At 40.7% G+C, this 20,000-nt stretch overlaps 1 protein-coding gene across 1 annotated transcript in view; it reads right to left on the minus strand.

Moving 5' to 3' along the window:
- The window catches only part of si:ch211-212o1.2 (uncharacterized protein LOC492735 homolog), a 68,630-nt gene that overhangs the window by 16,401 nt on the left and 32,229 nt on the right, over window positions 1-20,000 (minus strand). Inside the window, 3 exon segments of the mRNA XM_034141567.1 lie at window positions 6,469-6,607; window positions 10,810-11,022; window positions 16,453-16,597. Of these exon segments, the coding sequence (XP_033997458.1) occupies window positions 6,483-6,607; window positions 10,810-11,022; window positions 16,453-16,597 (483 nt within the window). The 3' untranslated portion in view covers window positions 6,469-6,482.

Genomic DNA, 20,000 nt, shown 5'->3' on the forward strand with positions numbered 1-20,000 from the left:
GCCAAACAGCGTCAATTCAGACTGACACACATTCACTTAAGGGGAACTGGGGATATGTATCAGCTGCTTGTGTGACAGTCAGACAGTGAATACTTTAGAGCCGTGTGAGCTAACCCGGAACTAACGGGAGAATAAACTCCCGTGGAAGAGCAGCCAGCACTGCAGCGGTCGGTAAATGCCGCTGAAACACATTAATAAACAATGAACCACGGCACTCTGGAGAAAAGTATAAGGTTGGAGAAGTCGTTATTTAATTTAATCTGGCTTCGTATGATTAAAAGCAACACGATCATCGACCCGACGCAGTCCCCGGCCCGTTGTTGTTGTGGGAGAAAATCAGCGATGTAAACTGTGACGTCATGACGCAGCAGCGGCAGCTCTGGGCGGTGTGAACAGAGCGGGAGCTGAAAAGGGAAACGGGAGCTGAACCAGAAAAGCTCTCGCTAGGAGCTAGAAAGGGATAAGCGCTGGTGTGAAAGCCGCATGAGAGAGAGAGTGTGTGTGTGAGAGAGAGAGAGAGAGAGAGAGAGAGAGAGAGAGAGAGAGAGAGAGAGAGAGAGAGAGAGAGAGAGAGACTGTGTGTGAGAGAGAGAGACTGTGTGTGAGAGAGAGAGAGAGTGTGTGTTTGTGAGAGAGAGAGAGAGAGAGAGAGTGTGTGTGTGTGTGTGTGTGTGAGTATGAAATGAACAGTTAGAACTGACTGCTGTCAGTTGGAGTGATGACATCATCATTACACAGGTGTTTATAGTTGAGCTAACGAGCTCTGTAGAGATCAAAGGTTTGCATTGTTCTGAATGAGAGATAAACCTCTTACATGTGAACGTTTTGTGGAAGAACCATAACAGATATCTGTGAAATTTCAAAACATGAAGCATGTCAAGGAAGTTGAGTATCTGAAGTGTAATTTTTGTGTACTTTCGGGTTAATAATGTGGCCTTTTTGGCAGTTTAACTAAAGGTGTGCGGCTGCTACCGTGAGGAAATATCAGCCTGAAATTACAATGGGTGTTAATGGAGACATGTTGAAAGATTTTGTCACTTCATGCCCTCAAGAGGCATTTTGTTTAATTATTTTTGCTTAATTATTTGTCCTTTTTCAAGCTACGAGATGTTTTCCTACGTTTGTCATGAAAAATGATGTCTCAGGAATGTAGGGTTTGGGAATTATGGCAGTTTTAAAAAGAAATATGAAGGCAAATTTCAAGATTTCCTACCCTCTGTGACATCACGCAATGTTAAAATCTGAAGAAAGCTTCTTTAAAGTCTGAACAATGTTTAATATCTCTAAAAGTAAGAATCAGATTTAAAAGTTGTGTTACACGAATAATGTCAGAAAGATGTGTAACATTTTAAAATTGGAATGAGGTTTCTAAGTGAAAGTATGAATGAACAGTTAGCAGTTGAAGTCGCATGAAGATTGTTTCTGAAGATTTTCAACAAAAAAAAAAGATTAAAAAAAAGAAAAAATCATAATTTGAAAAATTATTGATTCGAAAATAATATGATACAGTACAGTACTATTACGTCTGGGTCTCTGTGTTTCTTTAAAGCTCGGCTCTGTGTGTGTGTGGAACGAGCCATTTTGTGTGCGTGCGCGAGCGAGAGAGAGAGAGCGCACCGGTACCGGAGATCGTTGTTGTTAGCTTCTGGTGCTAGCGAGCTACGCTAACGGATATAAGGAGTTTTTTCAACAACAAAGTGGAGGAGAATCCTCTCCTGTCAGACTGAGAGACTCAGTGAGCTAAAGGACTCTCTCAGTGTTATCTCAGTGGGTCTCAAACGTTTTGGTCACCATTAATGTAAACAATTATTTCCGAGGCACACGTTTATATGATCATTATAGTTATAAAAAAATAAGAGAATAAATGAAAAACAGGTATGAAATACTATATGACAGTAAAACAAGAATAAAGTTTAAAAGGGTGATTTGTAAAATATCCATAAAGAAAAAGTAAATCTGTTGACAGTTCTGTTTCATATGGGTGTTGAGAGAGGTATCCATAGATCTCTTAATTTTGCTCTCAAAGTGCACCAGATTGATGCATTTAACTTCAATATTTAAAAATAAATCTTCCCGGGGAGCATGCCCCCGGACCCCCCTATGTGAGGTCCACACACCACCTATAAAAATAGCACTTTACCACTGCTTACACCTATATGCCGTGAGCTGATTATCGAGCCTTCATTGTAACAGTCGCGGGTACATTGTGTATTTGCGTGGGGAGTGTTGCAGTAGAAAATTCCACTGTAGCGACCGGTACATTAATGGGAAATCCTAAATGTTTGAGCACCCTCTATGAAACGTCAAGCCACCCCACAGCACCCCCAAAATAAATCTCTGGCGCCGCCACTGAGCCTGACTATTTGTGTTGGGGGGGCCCGACTTTATTTTTTCTCCAAAGGGGGGGCCTGACAGAAAAAGTTTGAGAACCACTGGCTTAGTGTAAGGCAGCAAATGGAACTGAAGTTATTTTTATTTTTAAGTTGATCCAGCTTACATCTATTGACAGCAGCTATGAAAATCAACTGACAATCCTGCATTCTCCCTCTGTAGTAGGCCTATCACTCAGTACTGGTTATGGATTTATTGGACTGCTTTTGTTGCTAAACTCAAACATTCGCAGCAGCTGGCCCTAGGCTCTGGAACACTCTGCCCCTCCATGTAAGGTCGGCCCAGACCCTAGGGGTTTTTAAATCAAAACTAAAAACACACTTCTTCTCTCTGGCTTTCTAGTTAGAGCGGAGCACGACTCCTGATTTTTCCGTGTGTTTTATTCTTATTTTGTTTTTTAAGTTATATCTGTTTATTGTGTTTTGTAGTAATGTGTTTTTTATTACATGTACAGCACTTTGGCTCGACCAAAAATCGCTTTTAAATGTGCTTTATAAATAAAACCTGATTTGATTTGATTTGATTGACCTTCCTTCTAAAAAACGAATATCAAATTGATATCTGTCGTGTTTAAATCACGTGTCTCCCCCCTTTCCCCCTCACCTGTCCTTGCCTCCTCTCTCTTCTAATTACTTCCCCTGCTCTCCTCCCTCTCTGGCCCCCGGCTCTCAGCAGGCTCCAGAGGGGCCGCTGCAGCAGCTGTATCCCAACAGGGGCTCTGCTTCCTGGGGGTTGGTGGGGGGGGCGTGATGGTGAGACTCACTGAACCGATCTGGAGGTCACGTGGCAGGATGTAGAGCAGAACGTGGTGACCTTTTGACCTCTGCATCCATCCAAATGTATTTCTGACAGGGAGAAGAAGAATACAAGTGTAGGAACAGCAAACCTACACTAGAGGGCGCTGGTGGTGCAGCAGTGGCTTTTATCTACAGGGTGATCTATCTCTCTAGATTTAAACCTTTGAGCCAGGCACTGCATTAACCTTAAAATCAAAAGATTTTAGGATTAAGAAAAAATCGTTTGCTCATGTCCCCATTTCGTTGGTACATATTGGATTAACAGGCCTCTTGTGCACTAAAGTAGAAGTCTTTCAAACAGCATTAAAAATACTGAAACCATTCAATCCCCCTGCAAACTACATGTTCTTAGTAAATGATCTCTTAACATTATGTTTTGTATCAAATATGACCAAACAAATGAGTTCATAACCCTTTATTTAAATCAAAGTGCAGATATAAACATTAAGGCAAGACGAGCAGCGAGCGTTCTGTTACGAAATGGAATGTCAAAATGTACCTGTACAAGGCTTGATCCGTTAAGAAAAAAATAGAAATGAAAAAGCCAGAGAAAACCCTTGAGTGAACAAAAGCTTGAAGGATGCATTTGAAACATTTTGCTCATTAAAACAATAAAAGTGCTGTTGGTATTCACACTTCTGTGAATAAAGGGATTTCCAGCCTATAAATAAGCTACAAGTCAAACAGATAGAGTCCGGAGTACAGAGTTATAACAGCCAACGTAAGTGTGTGTGTCATCGTGTGAAATATAAACAAAGTCAGAGATGCTGTTAGAATTTTATAAGCTTATCAGTTTTGTTAAATAATATTTTTTTCTCCAGTGCAATTTCTCCTCTTCCTTTCCCATTTGCTGCCACAACTTGATGTAAAAACGTTGCCATGCATTTCTTGAATAAATCTCTCTGATTTCAGTTTTTGTGACACATTTCTTGTTGTTGTCGTGTTTAGTATTTACAGTTGCAGTCAAATACGCAGCACAGCGGGGCATCAATAAGCATGTTGCTGAACTGCTGATGAGATTTATTTGTCTGTTCTACGAGAGTATTGAAAATATGAAAGCAGCAATGAATCAACATTTCAAAAATGTTTAAATAATAATATGCTTATGAAAGACTGCAAATGTGGTTTGTCGAGAAAATAAATACCAAAAGGGTTTTCAAGCTTTTCCTAAGATTTTGAATGATTAGGAAGTGCCTAAGCCTTGGTTGAGCTTTTCTAGATATTGAGTTATAACATGGTAACTTTCCTGCCCTGAGCCAGCCCGTTTGGAGGTGAAACGCTAACCTTAACTACACATGTAGGATTTGTGTGATTGCCTTTGGGGCAGCCAAAAGCATCCTCCAAGAAAGGGAACTTCTGCGGGATAGATTTCTGTCTGCAGGCGCTGCATGAATACAGAAAAAGAAGCCACTGATGCCAACAAAGTGTTGCTTCTGTCTGTGCCACTTTATGTTAAAATGGAGACAAGAGACTTGGGATAAATAAGAACATCAACCTGTCATCCAATCTTTCATGCCAGATTTTTTGTATTTAGTTGAATGTTAGAATAAAACATTAAAGCACATTCACTTTCTGGCTGACGGTGAGATGAAATGACTGATACTATTCTCATGAGTGTTCGCTGAAGCGGAGGCTTTAAAGATGCTGTAAGTCAGGGGTGTCAAACTCAAGGCCCGGGGGCCAAATCCGGCCCGTGACTTCATTTTATGTGGCCCACAAGAGCTTGCAAAGAATATAATATGTTTATTATACGGTTACATGACAGAAGCACGTTGCCCATAAACTAGTGGCACAATGCCTCTCAAATTTGACTTGTTTCTCAGAATTTGACTTTTTTTCTTCAAATATTCATTTTTCTTAGAATTTGCCTTTTTCTCAGAATCTGACTTTTTTTTCAAAATGTCATTTATTTTTTTTGACTTTTATTCCAGAATTTGGCTTTTCTTTTTAAATCATTTTGTGACATTCTCACTGAAGAGACTTATTAAGTTATTACCCTATCAGATAATATTCCAATGCAGAGGCAATAATGTAATATAATACATTATTTTATATATATTACATTTTTATATATGTATTTTTTATATTCTTGTATATAAAACTGGCCCTTTGAGTGCAACCATGATGCTAATGTGGCCCGAGATTAAATTGAGTTTGACACCCCTGCTGTAAGTAGATGTTCTACCTTTAGATAGAGCCTGGAAGGCGTTAACCTCCTAAAGCAAGAGTTACAAGATCACCTGGGTTACTTATTAGTTTTTATAAGGGCTGGAGAATTATCAACATTTTATCAAAATCACCAAATTTACTACAGTATTTCAATATTCAAATCGCAGTCATCACAATATATTTTAAAAGCTATATATGCTTTAAAATCCCATTTTGATTGAAGCTGTGTGGTGCTACAGAGATATCTCAGCATAAAAATGTTATTATACAGACTTAACAAAGGATAATTGTTTGGTACAGATCACTGATTACAGACTTGTCATTAAGACATGATAATTCCCTTCAATATTGTGAATCATATCGTAAATACAATATCAGTCAAAATTAGTCATTTTCTCCAAATTGTGCAGCCCTAGTTTTATGCAGTACATATTTCTATGATAAAGCTTTGTACAGCGTAGAACTTTTGAGAAGTGTATTCCTAAAGCTACAAGAAAAAACTGACCTGCTGCGTGCTGTAGCGAAAGACCAATGAGAGATGTTGGCATAAGAAAAGTATTACAATTTGAAAAGACAGTAATGTATAAAACTAACCAAAACTGGACAACCTGATTTTTTTGTGTGAGTAAGATATTTATAATATGGCTGTACATTTTGAAGGAAGCTACTGTATGTATTTTATGTATTGTTTTTCATGTTAATCCTTCCAAAGTCATATCTTGCCTGTGGAGATCATCAAGCACAGGCACAAAATGTTTCATCTAACGCACACAATCATCAGTTTCACCTTCCCGTGTGAAAAGAAACAGCCAGGAGAGATTTTTCTAAAACGGACAAAAACCAGACAAGGAATCAAACGTGTGTGGTTGTCACTCCTGGAGAGCCCAACCTCCAGAATTCCCCTACACCTCATTGGATAAACAGGACTACAAGCTGATTCGCTCTGCCACAGAGCTATAATCACCTCATATGTTGAAAGCTTGTTACACTACACACTCCAGCACATACAGTAGTTTTCTCATCCATCTTTGATGTTTCCTGCAAAACTTTCTTTGAATGTTTGCTCTTAAAAAGAAGCATGAGCTAAATGTGTGTGTGTGTTTTTTCCCACCTCCATCCCCGTCTTTATCTGTCGGTCTTCTGGGCCCACGCCAGATCATCTGATCTCGGTCTGTGGCCTGTGAGTCCTCTGATCAGTTGCTCCATCCGTCTCCAAAAGCCCAGCTGGTCCAGTGGAAAGTTGCACCAACCTGGGATGTGAGGAAACATGAAGAAAGAGACAGAAAATGGATGTAGGATAATAGAGGGAGGAAGTTGAAATGGGGAGAGAACTACAAAAAAAAGCTAAGGAAGGAACACTGAGTCTGGAATAAAGTGGTTCATTTATGGCAAGGGTGGGGAACCTCCGGCCTCTGGGCCGTATACGGTCCGCGAAACCATTTGATACGGCCCTCGAGGTAATTTATAAACACAAAAAAATTCTAGGAAATCTAGACCGCAAAAGAATGATTAGTAAAATATCCATAAAGAAAAAGAAAATCTGCTTACAGTTCTGATTCATATGGATGTTGAGAGATGTATCCATAGATCTCTTAATTTTGCTCTCAAACTGCACCAGATTGATGCTTTTAACTTCAACATAAAAAAAGAAAATCTCCCTGGGGTCATGGTAAGATATCTGGATTAAGAGGTTGCTTTTTCTTTGCACAGCATGAAAGAAAGGCGAAATGAATGGGCTGTGATTTTAGTTTTTTTAAGCAGAGGTTGAGTTCAATAATTTGTACGGCCCCCGGAGGATGTTGTAAAAATTGTAATGGCCCTTGAGAGGAAAAAGGTTCCCTACCCCTGATTTATGGACTGACACAAATCGCCAAAAGAGCAAGTTGAAAAGCACTTAGCCAATAAATTAAGCAAACATAATACACATTTAATGGCTCAATTATTCACTCTTCAACTACATTTTATGGAATAACCTGATTGTCTCTGACGGATCAGTCAATATTCTCAGAGATATTTGATTCACAGCGCGAACCTGTTTCCATCCATCCTAAATCCAACCTCAATATTTTCCCTACAAACATCCTGGACAAAATTTCCTGGTGTCTCTTTTACTCTTTTTCTCTCTTTACTTTGCCTCATATTTCACTTTTCTGTCCTTAAATGCACAATTTGTAGTTTCTGCAGCAAGGGTTTTATCGGTTAAATAACAACAAAAAGGTGTGGAAGTTATTGTTAGCATTGCTGTCACTGCAGTTTGTTTCTCATGACTTGTTTTACGCCATACTAGCCAAATTATCCACAGAGGTTAATCAAACTGGTGAAAGGTCTTTTTTTTTTTAAAAGGTCTTTGTTTTTCCAATGATGTTCGGCTACAGTTCACTTTTACTCAGCTTGTTTCTCTGATAACTTGAGATCCAACCTTCTGATAGGTACAATCCTTGACCAAGGTAAACTATATAGTTAAACAACTAAGATCTGAGAAGTTTAAAGAAAAAATGTGTCTTAAAACTTGACAAATATGCCATTTATGACATCTTCTGACAGACAACACTGACTCTGGTGCCAAAGGGGATACTTTACCATTCCAGGCAACTAAATGATATCAACCTCTAAAATGACAGATTCCTCTGAGGTTGAAAAATGTGGGAAAATGTGGCGAATTATGTTGGGACAGAACTCAACAAAAATGTTTAGTAGTTTAGACATTTTAGCACCAGAGAGTTTCATACTAAACCTCTTAATCTAGCTTTAACTTCCTCCTCTCTCTATTATAATCTTTCTCTCCTCCCCAATTCTCTACCCTCCTATCTACATCTAACCCCGTATCCCACTTTTATCATCACAAGCAGTGAGGAGGGGGGGTGAGGGGGTTGTCCCAGGAGATGTCCTTAGCCCCTACTAACACAAACACACACAATCATGCTCACACAAACAAACACACATTTCAGGATTCTTTGTTCTGTGTTAGGTTTTCAGGATTGCAATAGCTTTATATATATATTTATATGTACTGTATGTTTAAAGTAAATACATTAATGTATGTATGGCTGCAGGCCAAAGTACATTTACATGTACACATGCATGCATTCATGACTGTACAACAGCTTGTGTACATACATACTGCCAAACACACACACACACATAAACTGGCAGATGCACACAGACACATACACATACACACACCCACACAAACAAACACACGCACACACACACACACACACACACACACACACACACACACACACACACACACACACACACACACACACACACACACACACACACACACACACACACACACAAACAAACATACACCTGCTTCAGAGGCAGCCAACACTTATATTTAAGACATAAAAGTCCTTTTTACTATTCATATGTAGACACAATACATGTTCATGTTTTAGTCTTGTCAGCCCACGCACACTTCACTAACATAAGCACATATATGCAGAATTAATTAAAAAAACAGACACACACTGGGAAGATGCAAATAGAGACATCCACGCTAGCTGTGTGTACTTAGGTTACCCTTGTCTGGTGCTCACACACTACCACCCATGATGTGTTTGCATAGGGTGCATGCTATAGCTGCGGGGATGTGGGTGTGTGGGTGTGTGTGTGTGTGTGTGTGTGTGTGTGTGTGTGTGTGTGTGTGTGTGTGTGTGTGTGTGTGTGTGTGTGTGTGTGTGTGTGTGTGTGTCCCTCCAGTGACCCTCTCTCGGCTGGAAGACGGTAAAGCCGTAAAGCAGCCAGAGGTTTTGTTTGATTTCTCTCTTTCCCTCCATCCCTCCTTCTTCATTTCTCCTTCTTTCGCCACACACTTTTTTTCCCCTCCAATTCCCTGCTTCCTACCCACCCTCTTGTCGCCCTCCCGCTCCGCTCTCTACCCTCCCTCCCTCCCCTGTCCTCCATCCCCCCTCTGCCTGTGAAGTCCTATTTGTTAGAACAGACAGCAGGTTAGCATTAAATATACATGGAGATTGTCAGCCGGTGGCGCACACAAAGGCAGCGAGGCGAGCCCCAGCGGAATCTAAGGCAGCCAGGCTGGGGGAGCGGGGGGCCTCCGCGGTCCCCTGTGGGCCCCCAACCGATACCAACCCAGCTCCAACCACACACACACACAGGTTAGAAACCGAAGAGGAGGTCAAAGAGACTAGTACACACACAGATGCTAAAGTATGCAGATGTGTGCGCGTGTACAAACACACACTCTCCCTGTGACACCCCCCCTCGACTCGCTCACCCACACATCTGTCGTCCGCAGGGGCGCAGGGTGACGTACAAGCTGACTCTCCCCTGTGTATCCTCCCTCTTTTCTCTCCCCCTCACCCAGATGCACACAGAATACTGAATGTGGATCTACTACTGAGGCCTCGTGTCTCCGAAGACACACGCGCACGCAAACAGAACATTTTTCTTTTAGTTATTTATATGAAGCCCAGAGACAGACAGACATGGCAGCCATTTTGTCCAAATCTGCAGAGAATTGTTAAATTAAATGATTCTGCAGTCATCAGCTTCAATTATGGGGATCTAAAATGGCCGACCACAAAATACACACAGCTGATAGTAAAAGTCGCATAACACACTTTCGATTTATTTTAATCCAATGTTTTTCACAGGTTCTCCAGTGTAGGGGTAGACTCACAATATGTTTGTAACGTTTACGAGTAGGCTATGTAAGTATTGTCCCTCAAATGTGGCTTTACCAATCAAGTTTATCATATAGTATCAAGGTAACATTATCCTTATCCAGCCAGTATAATTTTTATGATATGATAGATTGTTATATGATTTATTCTTAATATCAATGTGCTATTACTTTCCTTGACTTTTATCTCTTTTCACAGTCTTGGTTATTTTGAACCAGAAATTACAACAAGAGGACGGGAGGGCCGAGTTAACTATGATCTAATGCTAACCAAGACATTTTTAGGCAAAATTTAACTTTTAAATGATTAGGATTTGTAAACAAAGTAAAAAAGATTATTATTTTAAGTCAAAAAAACTAAGAGCACCCAGATGAACACAGGTCCACACTGCTACGACCTGTCAATCACAAAATAGCCCCACCCTAAAGCATGTGGTGCTTTCTTGTTTATTTAACTCTAAAAGGGACCATAAGTTAAAAAATGAACACCATGCTATTTTGAAGAAGACTTCAAACTTGTGATTAAGCCCGGAAAGTTGTCTGGAAAATGTCCATTGAGTAAAATCATCAAGTTAAAGTTAGGACTTTTTTTCCCCGCACAAATCTGTTCAGCTCTTCCAAAAATAATGTATGTTTATGTTTTTATATTATGTATTTTGACTTGCGCATTGTTTATCTGCTTTGAGTTCAGCCGGGGATATTTGTTTTTGTAATGTAGTTCAAATCTCTAGTATGTAAAACCATATTCTTATCTGAGTGGCATACAAAATATTTACTAGTTGTGATAACAGCAGTTCTTACCCGTCGTAATGCAGTAGTATGTCTCGTGTGGTGAGACGTGGTGGATGCAGGGATGTTTCCGTGGCAAAACTAAATGCCAGTCCTGGAGCAACGTGACCCAGCACGGGAGGCCGAAGTACGAATGGCTCCACTTATGAATCTGATTGGTCAGTCTCACGAAAACTGCCAGTGCAAAGACGTAGCAATCCCAGGGATAAGACGCTGCCAAGGATTCTGAAATGTGATGACAGACATTTACACAGAGAAAGAAAGAAACAGAGAGAGTAAAGTTAATAGAATAATTGATCAAACTGTTTTGTGTAATGAAGAAGGCCAGTATGAAGGAGTAGTACTCCCTCAGAGAGGATGCTGGTGGGAGCCTCAGAGAGATAAAGAGACCGAAGGGGAGGAGGAGGAAACAGGGAGGGATGGGGAAGAGAGGCGAGGAGAGGACAACGTTTAAAATCAGGAGGGGCAGTAAGCAGTGTCTGTAAAGTATCCTAGCACTATGGACATCAAGAGAAAATGTTAAGGTGTTTATTCAGGGGTGAGATAGTTCAGCCCTTTATGCAACCAAACAAGGAAATAAGGCTCGAAATTCTGTCCATTCTTTATTGAGCAAGAAAGAAACTACTGATGTTCAAATGGAAGTATGAATCATCACTCTCACCTTTACATATTTAAACAACTTCTGCATTCCCACTGTCATGCTCTAAAATAACTACTGTACACATTATTCCTACAGAGGCGCCCTGGGAGCGGACAGAATATGTGCCGTGTTTCTATGTGATGCTCAGATGAAGGTGGAGTATGGGTTCAGATGGAGGCTGGGGAATAGGGAGAAAGAGGGAGCATCTCCTTTTAGTGATGGTTTTTCTTTTGAAACAGCATCAGGGCCAGGATATGTTCACAATAAGAGTCTGTGTTTTAAGAGGTAGAGCCACCTATCAGAGGATTGGGGGTTCAATCCACGGCTGCTCTGGTCCGTGATATGTGTAAGTGTCCTCCTGCCAAATACTGAACCCCAAAATAGCGTTTCAGAAATGGCAGAAGCCGCTTAAAAGTAGTAATCCCATGTTGGACTGTCTCACCAGGTGGTAATGGACTGACCATATAGTTGGGACCAGGGTTGAACCAATGTTCAGGGCCAAAAGCCAACAGACAGTACATGGGGAACACAGTAATGTATTTTCAATCGACACCGGCCCCGGAACAACCTCAATGAAAAAGGGGCTAGAGGTTGGAAGACTAGACTGGCACTATATAAATGTAAGTCCAGATACCATTCAAAACTGTAAACCAGTTGTACAGAAGGTATATTCAAATGTTGACATCTGTCAAGTAAATCTCTTTATTGTTTTCAAATATTTCAAAAATGTGAACTATAAGCACCATTCTTAGATAAGTATTTAATCAACTCAGGAAAGAGATTGGTTTCCAGGAAGTGGTTAATGCTGATAGTGTTGGTGTTGATGTGAGCTGACAGGTGACAAACATGTCAGGACGAGTACATAGGAGATGACAATTTTCTAAACAGTTCTGATGATGGATGTACAAAGATAAATGGATACAGCGTTAGGGGCAGGCTCCCGGTCATTTCTAGGAAAGTTGTTCAATGGCGACTAAAGCCAAAGTGGCTTGAATAGCGAATTATAAATTACCCGGATCATCATCTGGGGATCTGGTCCATTGAGCGAGCAAACTGATGTTGCCCTTAAACCCAGGAAAGAAGGAAAATAGGACGAGGCAAAAATAACGTAGCGCATTTAACCACTTTTCCATACTAGGAAGTTTACTTATAACAGAAGTTGAAGTTCTAAAGTTTGGCCGCGACAAATATTGGCTTGGAAGCAAGGAGCTCTTTAAAAAGGGTTTAGGGTTGATGGATGTTTATAAGAATATCACAGCCATTTGCCATATGATTTAAAATGGAATAAAGTAGAGCCCCACACAGTAAGCAAGGTACTTTTTTGTATCAATTAATAATATTGTGCAAATACAAGAAGTACATTCTCTGTATTGAAAGTTAACATGATTTATTATAGTACTGATGGATAGGGGTTCTTGCATTCAGATTCTCCATCTATTAAAATTAACATATAAATAACACATAATAATTGCTAATTATTGCAATTGATTTATGCTTGTATTTAGAGTAGAAATCCTCCATCATATAATATACTGTAGTGCTTGAAAACGTCCTTAAAAGCGGCTACTGTCTTCTTCATTTGAACAACATTTGGATTGTGTAATCGAGCCACCAACACCTGGAAAAGGACTCACAGTCAAATGTTTCCATCTGTCTCCTGCCTGAAAACAATGAAAGACTACCGCCTGTCTGTCACACGGCTAACTCTTGTTATTCACTTGAGTCTCTCTGTCGCTTTGACTTACAGCTGTCCTCTCCAGTCTGCCTCCATCCCTCGTCCCCTCTCTTTGGTTCAAACAGCGCTCCATGTGCAGACATGACAGCTGGAGATGTCACCTCGCCGCTTCTCCCTTCTACCTCTGTCTTTGTCTTTGTCTGGTGACCGCCTGACACTGTGAGGAGCTTGACATGACAGGTTTGGATGTCATCTTACCGCTACATGACCCTCCGCCCCCCCTGCGCTCCCCTCTCTTCTTCTCCGTGCACTCTCACCCTCTGTCTCAAACTCTTAGCGGTGACCTCTTAAGGTGCAGACATGACAGGTGTAGATGTCACTGCGTTTCTCGCGTCGCCGTCTCGTAACCTGTTGACTCCCTGCGGTGTGTGACATGACAGGTGTGGATGTCACCTACAAGTGAACCTCACTACCTCTCCCCTCTAATCTTCTCTCGCTCAACCCCACCCTCCCCCCATTCGCAGGTCCTTACTGCGGCCAAGTTGCTGACCTTTGCAAGTTTCCCCTTTGCTCTTCTTTCTTCTACTTGTTGATAAAATCATGTCCATATTTTTATTTCATTTTATTTAATGTGTATATAATGATAATTTTGATAATGTGACACTTAAAAATACATCTCTACTTACAGTATGCTCTGAAGTCCCCATATATTTAGAAAATCTTGGTAGTTTGAGAAAGCAAAACTACCAACATTTTCTAAATATTTTAATTAAACTGAAGTGCCTTTAAACATGTTTAAAGGTCCCCTATTATATTGTTTTTCATCAATATAGTATAGGTCTTAGATACAAAACATGTCTCTGAAGTGTTTGGCTCTAAATACCAAACAGACCATTGTAGCATCCCATAATCCCTTCTGTTTCAGCCCTGTTTCAAAAGTGCTGATTCTCTGTCTGTTACTTTAGATGAAAATAAGGAGCCCCTCCCCACGCCCCTCTGAGAGAGATTTGGTTAAAAAGAACACAATGGTGCTCTAGGAGGAGATTCAGGTGATACGGTTGTTAAAAATGGTTATGCGGATGATACTCAACTATATTTATCAATCAAGCCTGATGAAACCAATCATCTAAATAAAATTCAAGACTGCCTCAAGGACTTAAAAACGTGGATGACCTAACATTTTTTTATGTTAAACACGGCCAAAACTGAAGTTATTGTACTCGGCCCAAAGAATCTACGAAACAAACTATCTAAAGATATACTAACTATGGATGGCATTAATTTGGCCTCCAGTGAGACTGTAAGGAATCTTGGTGTTATATTTGATCAGGATTTATCCTTTAACGCCCACATAAAATCAATTTTAAGGACCGCCTTCTTTCATCTACGTAACATTGCAAAAATCAGGCATATCTTGCCTCAAAACGATGCAGAGAAACTAGTCCATGCATTTGTTATTTCAAGGCTGGATTATTGTAACTCTCTATTATCAGGGTGTACCAAAAAGTCAGTTAAGTCGCTTCAGCTGATTCAAAATGAACAAGTGGATTTTGCACAATAGGTGACCTTTAATAAGAAACGTGCCATTTTTTATGTGGAGGTGAAGTTAGCGTTCGTGGTAAATGTAATCAACTGAAGCATAAATTCCTTAGTGCGTACTGTATTGAGTTCTCCTGCTGACTTGACCATGGGACAAGGAAAAACTAAAAACTACTTCAGGTAAGTTTCCTCCGGGTAGTCCATACTGTACATCCAGGTGGTGTGCTCTAGAGGTGGGAAAAAGCTGAACGTCCTAAACTTGTTTTAAGTCCCATTGGGTAAATTATGATTACAACATTTTGTTGGGCTAAGCGTTAGTATCTCACACAAAATGAATCCTGGTACATGAAGGCAATATTGCCACAACTATGTGAGTAAGTAAAGCATGCATAGGGGGGTTTATTGCTTTATAAACTACCTTTATCATCAACACTGATCTGACATCCACATAGTAAGTGCCTAGTTTTCCCTTTGAATTACAAAAGATAAATGCTTTACTTGAAATAATAATTCCATTGTAACATGTACAGAGATAATACGCTGATGAAATAGAACTGTATCATCTACAATATGTTGAAATGAAATGGATGAAATCTTCCTACAGAGTTGGGATCATCATGGTCGTTCACTTTGTTGAAGAGTTATGATGCTTTTTGCACCTTTTATTTCCTTTTTCCTGACAGATAATTCCTTCTTTCATTAAATGGAAATGTGTCCAGATGGACAAAGCATATCAAAGACACTTGTGAGCTGCTCAGACTTTTGAACCAACAAACTGATGTCAACTTCCCGCCTCTCTACCCATTAGTGACCTTTCAGCTGGAGTTGAAGTGCAGACATGACAGGTGGAAATGTCCCCTCCTCAATAACAGGTTGCTCTGCTTCTCCTTCTGATCTTCCTCCTCCCGTAACTCCCATCCCGCCCTGCACTCGTAAGGTCAGTGCACATGATTACCTGCACAAACTGCCCCATGCTTCCCACGACTACACACTTCAGCCAGAGTATATGCTACCTTTATCCTCCTGCAACACTGAGTCACTACTACACTTTGTTGGACCCTTTAGAGATGACCTTCGAAAGTCCTTGGATTCACACTACAGCTTTATGCAGTGTGGCTGTAAATAGGGCTGGGCAATATGACAAAAAACTAACATCACAGTATTTTTCCAAATTATAACGGTATCAAGGTATTTATTTATTTTTCAATGATTGGAAATGTATTTACATTTATACGTTTTCCTATAGGCAGTCTCTCAAACAACACCTCCAAACGACAGACAAAGCTCTTCTCTACGGCAAGTTCTTCTTGTGTGTCATATGTATCTCCATCTCCAGCCTCATTTTCTTCAGTGTCCATCTTTACATTCAGCTTCACATATTATGCTACTACGCTTTTCTACTGTACCTCAGCATGCATTTCAGCGGTGCGACAGTGAAAGGAGTCCCCAGGGAACTGCCGTCCCGCTCGACCACCCTTTGCCACTTTTTCAACGGTATTGCGGCATATGAGAAATTCCTATCATACGGTATAAAGTTCTCGGTATTCGGTATGAAACGGTATACCGCCCAGCATTAGAAGTAAACATGTTAGAAGTGTTGGTGGGTGGGCAACCGGTGAGGGATCTCATGAGATCTTGGGGGATAGCTTGAACTCCTGCAGCTGGTACGCCCCTGAGCTTTTCACTCACAGGTAGTAACAATGTGAATGAGTTAGGGTTAGAATAGCTTTCACACAGAACATAGATGTACATGCTAGTGGAGGTATTCAAGTCTTATTTATGTGTGTGTGATGTGTGCTACCTGGTGTGTATGTGAGGAACTTGTAGGCCATGTTAGCCAGTGGTAGGATGGGGATCATACAGTTGTCGCCGTTGGTCTCAATGAAGTCATGGCGAGTGATGGCGGTTGGGTCAATGTGGTGCTCCCTGAACGGGCGAATAAATGCCTGTAGAGGGATATAAAGAGACAGGTTAAATAATGAATACCTGTTAATCCCTCCATCCTTTACAAGAGCAACCTTTTTGCGATTAAAATTAAACTATCGAGAGCTATATATTATAAACTCAACACAAAAAGTAAGTACATTTGTGTTTGGTAGATTATTTCTTAGATGTAACAATGCTTCTTGGCAATACATCTTATACCGTTGGAAAGCCTGTTTATTTACCAACATTTGTGAGGAACATGCATTTGTGAGATGAGAAGCAGAGCTGACTATATGGGTTGCACCCATGAAAAATGTGACTAATATCCTCTGCCAATGCCAAACAGCTTTTCTTTGCTGTTGACTCTTGTTTGGTTTTGTTTGGTGGATTGGAGGATTGAAGTCTGATGAAACAATACATATTGGCAACAATATATTTATTAACAATTGATTCATTTAACAAGCAGCCTCAGTATCGTGTGGAAGAGCCATACACGGCCACAACAGCCTCTCCTCCTCATGCTGGTCACCAGCCTGCTCACACTCTGCTGTGGGATGGCATCCCATTCTTCAACCAGCATTTGTCCCAAGTCAGCCAACGTGGTTGTGTTGGTCACTCTGGCATGGACAGAAGGGCCAAGTTGATCCCACAAGTGTTCAATGGGGTTGAGGTCAGGACTGCAGGCCATCCTCTCCACTCCTACTCTATCGGTGCAGCAAAGCATTCTCTGCGTCTTCTCCGCACTGTGACCCGACGATCCATGTGCCGTAGACAGAATCTGGACTCATCGCTGAACATAAGGTTCCTCCGCATGTTGAGGTTCCAGTGCAAGTGGGCCTGATGGTGAAGGGCAGTCATGGCAGGCTCCTGGCAGCCCTACGAGACCGGAGATTGGACGAGATTTGTCACATTTTCATAGGCGCAACCCACATACTCAGTCCGCTGCTTGTCCCACAAATACATGTTCCTCATAAATGTGGCACCATTTGAAAGGTAAATAAACAGGCTTTCCAACGGTATTATATTTATTGCCAAGAAGCATTGTTACAACAAAGAAATAATCTTCCAAACACACATTTCCTTACTTTTTGTGTTAAGTTTATATACATTCACTGGCCACTTTATTAGGTACACCTGTTCACCTGCTCATTAATGCAAATATCTAACCAGCAACTCACATAGCAGTAACTCAATGCATTTAGGCATGTAGACATGGTCAAGACGACCTGGTGAAGTTCAAACAGAGCATCAGAATGGGTAGAAAGGTGGTTTAAGTGGCTTTGAACGTGGCATGGTTGTTGGTGTCAGACGGGCTGGTCTGAGTATTTCAGAAACTGCTGATCTGCTGGAATTTTCACGCACACTATAGGGTTTACAGAGAATGGTCTAAAAATGGGAAAATATCCAATGAGTGGCAGTTCTCTGGGCGAAAATGCCTTGATGATGCCAGAGGTCAGAGGACAATGGCCAAACTGGTTATCGATGACAGAAGGCAACAGTCACTCAAATAACTACTAGTTACAGCCAAGGTATTCAGATGACCATCTCTGAATGCACAACACGTGGAACCTTGAAGCCGATGGGCTACAGCAGCAGAAGACCACACCGGGTTCCACTCCTGTCAGCTAAGAACAGGAAACTGAGACTACAATTTGCAACGGGCTCACCAAAATGAGACAATAGAAGATTGGAAAAATGCTGCCTGGTCTGATGAGTCAATATTTCTGCTGTGACATTCGGACGGTAGTGTCAGAATTTGTTGTAAACAACATGAAAGCATGGATCCATCCTGCCTTGTATCAACGGTTCTGGCTGGTGGTGGTGTAATGGTGTGGGGGATATTTTCTTTGCATGCTTTTAGGCAGGGGCGGACTGGCCATCGTGACGTTCGTGACGAATCCCGATGGGCCGGTACTGAAGTGGGCCGGTCGGACGATGTGGGCCGGTCGATGTGGGCCGGTCGGATAAGTCACTAGCCCCCTTGGGGGATTTGGTGGAACGAGAGATTTGCATCACGGAGGTGCAGCCGACCAACCTGCAGCAACTGCGTGATGCTATCATGTCAATATGGACCAAAATCTCTGAGGGAGGCTTCCAGCATCTTGTTGAGTCTATGCCACGAAGAATTAAGGCAGTTCTGATGCAAATACGTACTATCAAGGTCTACCTAATAATGTAGCCGGTGAGTGTATATATATATTATTTTGGAGCTATATCAGTTGACTGACAGTTATCACTTATTGATATAGAGAGCAATTAAATGTGAGTCTAATATGTAATAGAAGACTATGAGACCAATACAGAAAATGTTTCTCTTTTTTTTTTGTAATTTGTTTTTATTGAATCAGGCACAATGAGTTTACATTTATACAGTCAATATATTATTTTTTTCTTCCCCTTTCCCCCCCTCCCCTCCCTACAGTAGCTAGTACAGTAAATAACTAAGTAAATAGATACATATATAGGTAAAAATACAGTAATGTAAAAGATAATATTAAAAGAAGATTCATTAATAGATACGGAAATAAAGAATAATAGCCATAATACATGTACCCATATACTCACATATGTATACCCACATACTGTATGCACTACACATATCTATATGTACATACCTACACACATATACACATACACATACACATACATACACGTGCACACATACATGTATATAAAGACAGAGACAAAGCAAAAAACAAAATAAACAAAACAAACCAACAACAACAAAAATAAAAAATAAAAATAAAAAAGGAGACAAAAACAAAACAAAACAAACACATACATTCATAGTTCCCCCCTTTCTTCTTAATTGAATGTCTTAAGTTCAGCTATGTAGGCTATCATAGAGCCCCAGACAGATTCAAATAGTTTTGAAGAGCCCCTCAGGTTATATTTGATCTTCTCTAAGTTCAGGTACATCATAAGATCTTTAAGCCATAGAGATGCTTTAGGTGGTATCGAAGATTTCCATTCTAGGAGTATTCTTCTACGTGCTAAAATAGTTGCAAAGGCTATACTGTCTTTAGTTTTCCTCCTCATCACTCTGTGGCCAGGTAGTACTCCGAAAATGGCAGTTTCTGCACATGGTGTCAATACCACGTCCAAGGCCTCAGCGAGGTGTTTGAAAATGCTTGTCCAGTATCCTTGTAGGCGAGGACATGACCAAAACATATGAGTCATGTTTGCTGGTGACGTGTGGCATCTGTTACAGGTATCCGTGACATTTGGATATATTTTGGAGAGTTTAGAATTGGTGGACAACTTTAAGGTGTATAAGATTGAGCCTGGCACAGGACGTACTATTGTTCACTCTCGTTAATGCACCATCCCAGATCTCATCATCTATTGCTTGGACTAGTTCCTCTTCCCAATCTTGTTTGATTTTACCAAGAGATGTTTCTGTGAGACGGGAGACGGAATTGT

The sequence above is a fragment of the Trematomus bernacchii genome, unplaced genomic scaffold (genome assembly GCF_902827165.1).
Source record: "Trematomus bernacchii unplaced genomic scaffold, fTreBer1.1, whole genome shotgun sequence".
Taxonomy (NCBI): domain Eukaryota; kingdom Metazoa; phylum Chordata; class Actinopteri; order Perciformes; family Nototheniidae; genus Trematomus; species Trematomus bernacchii.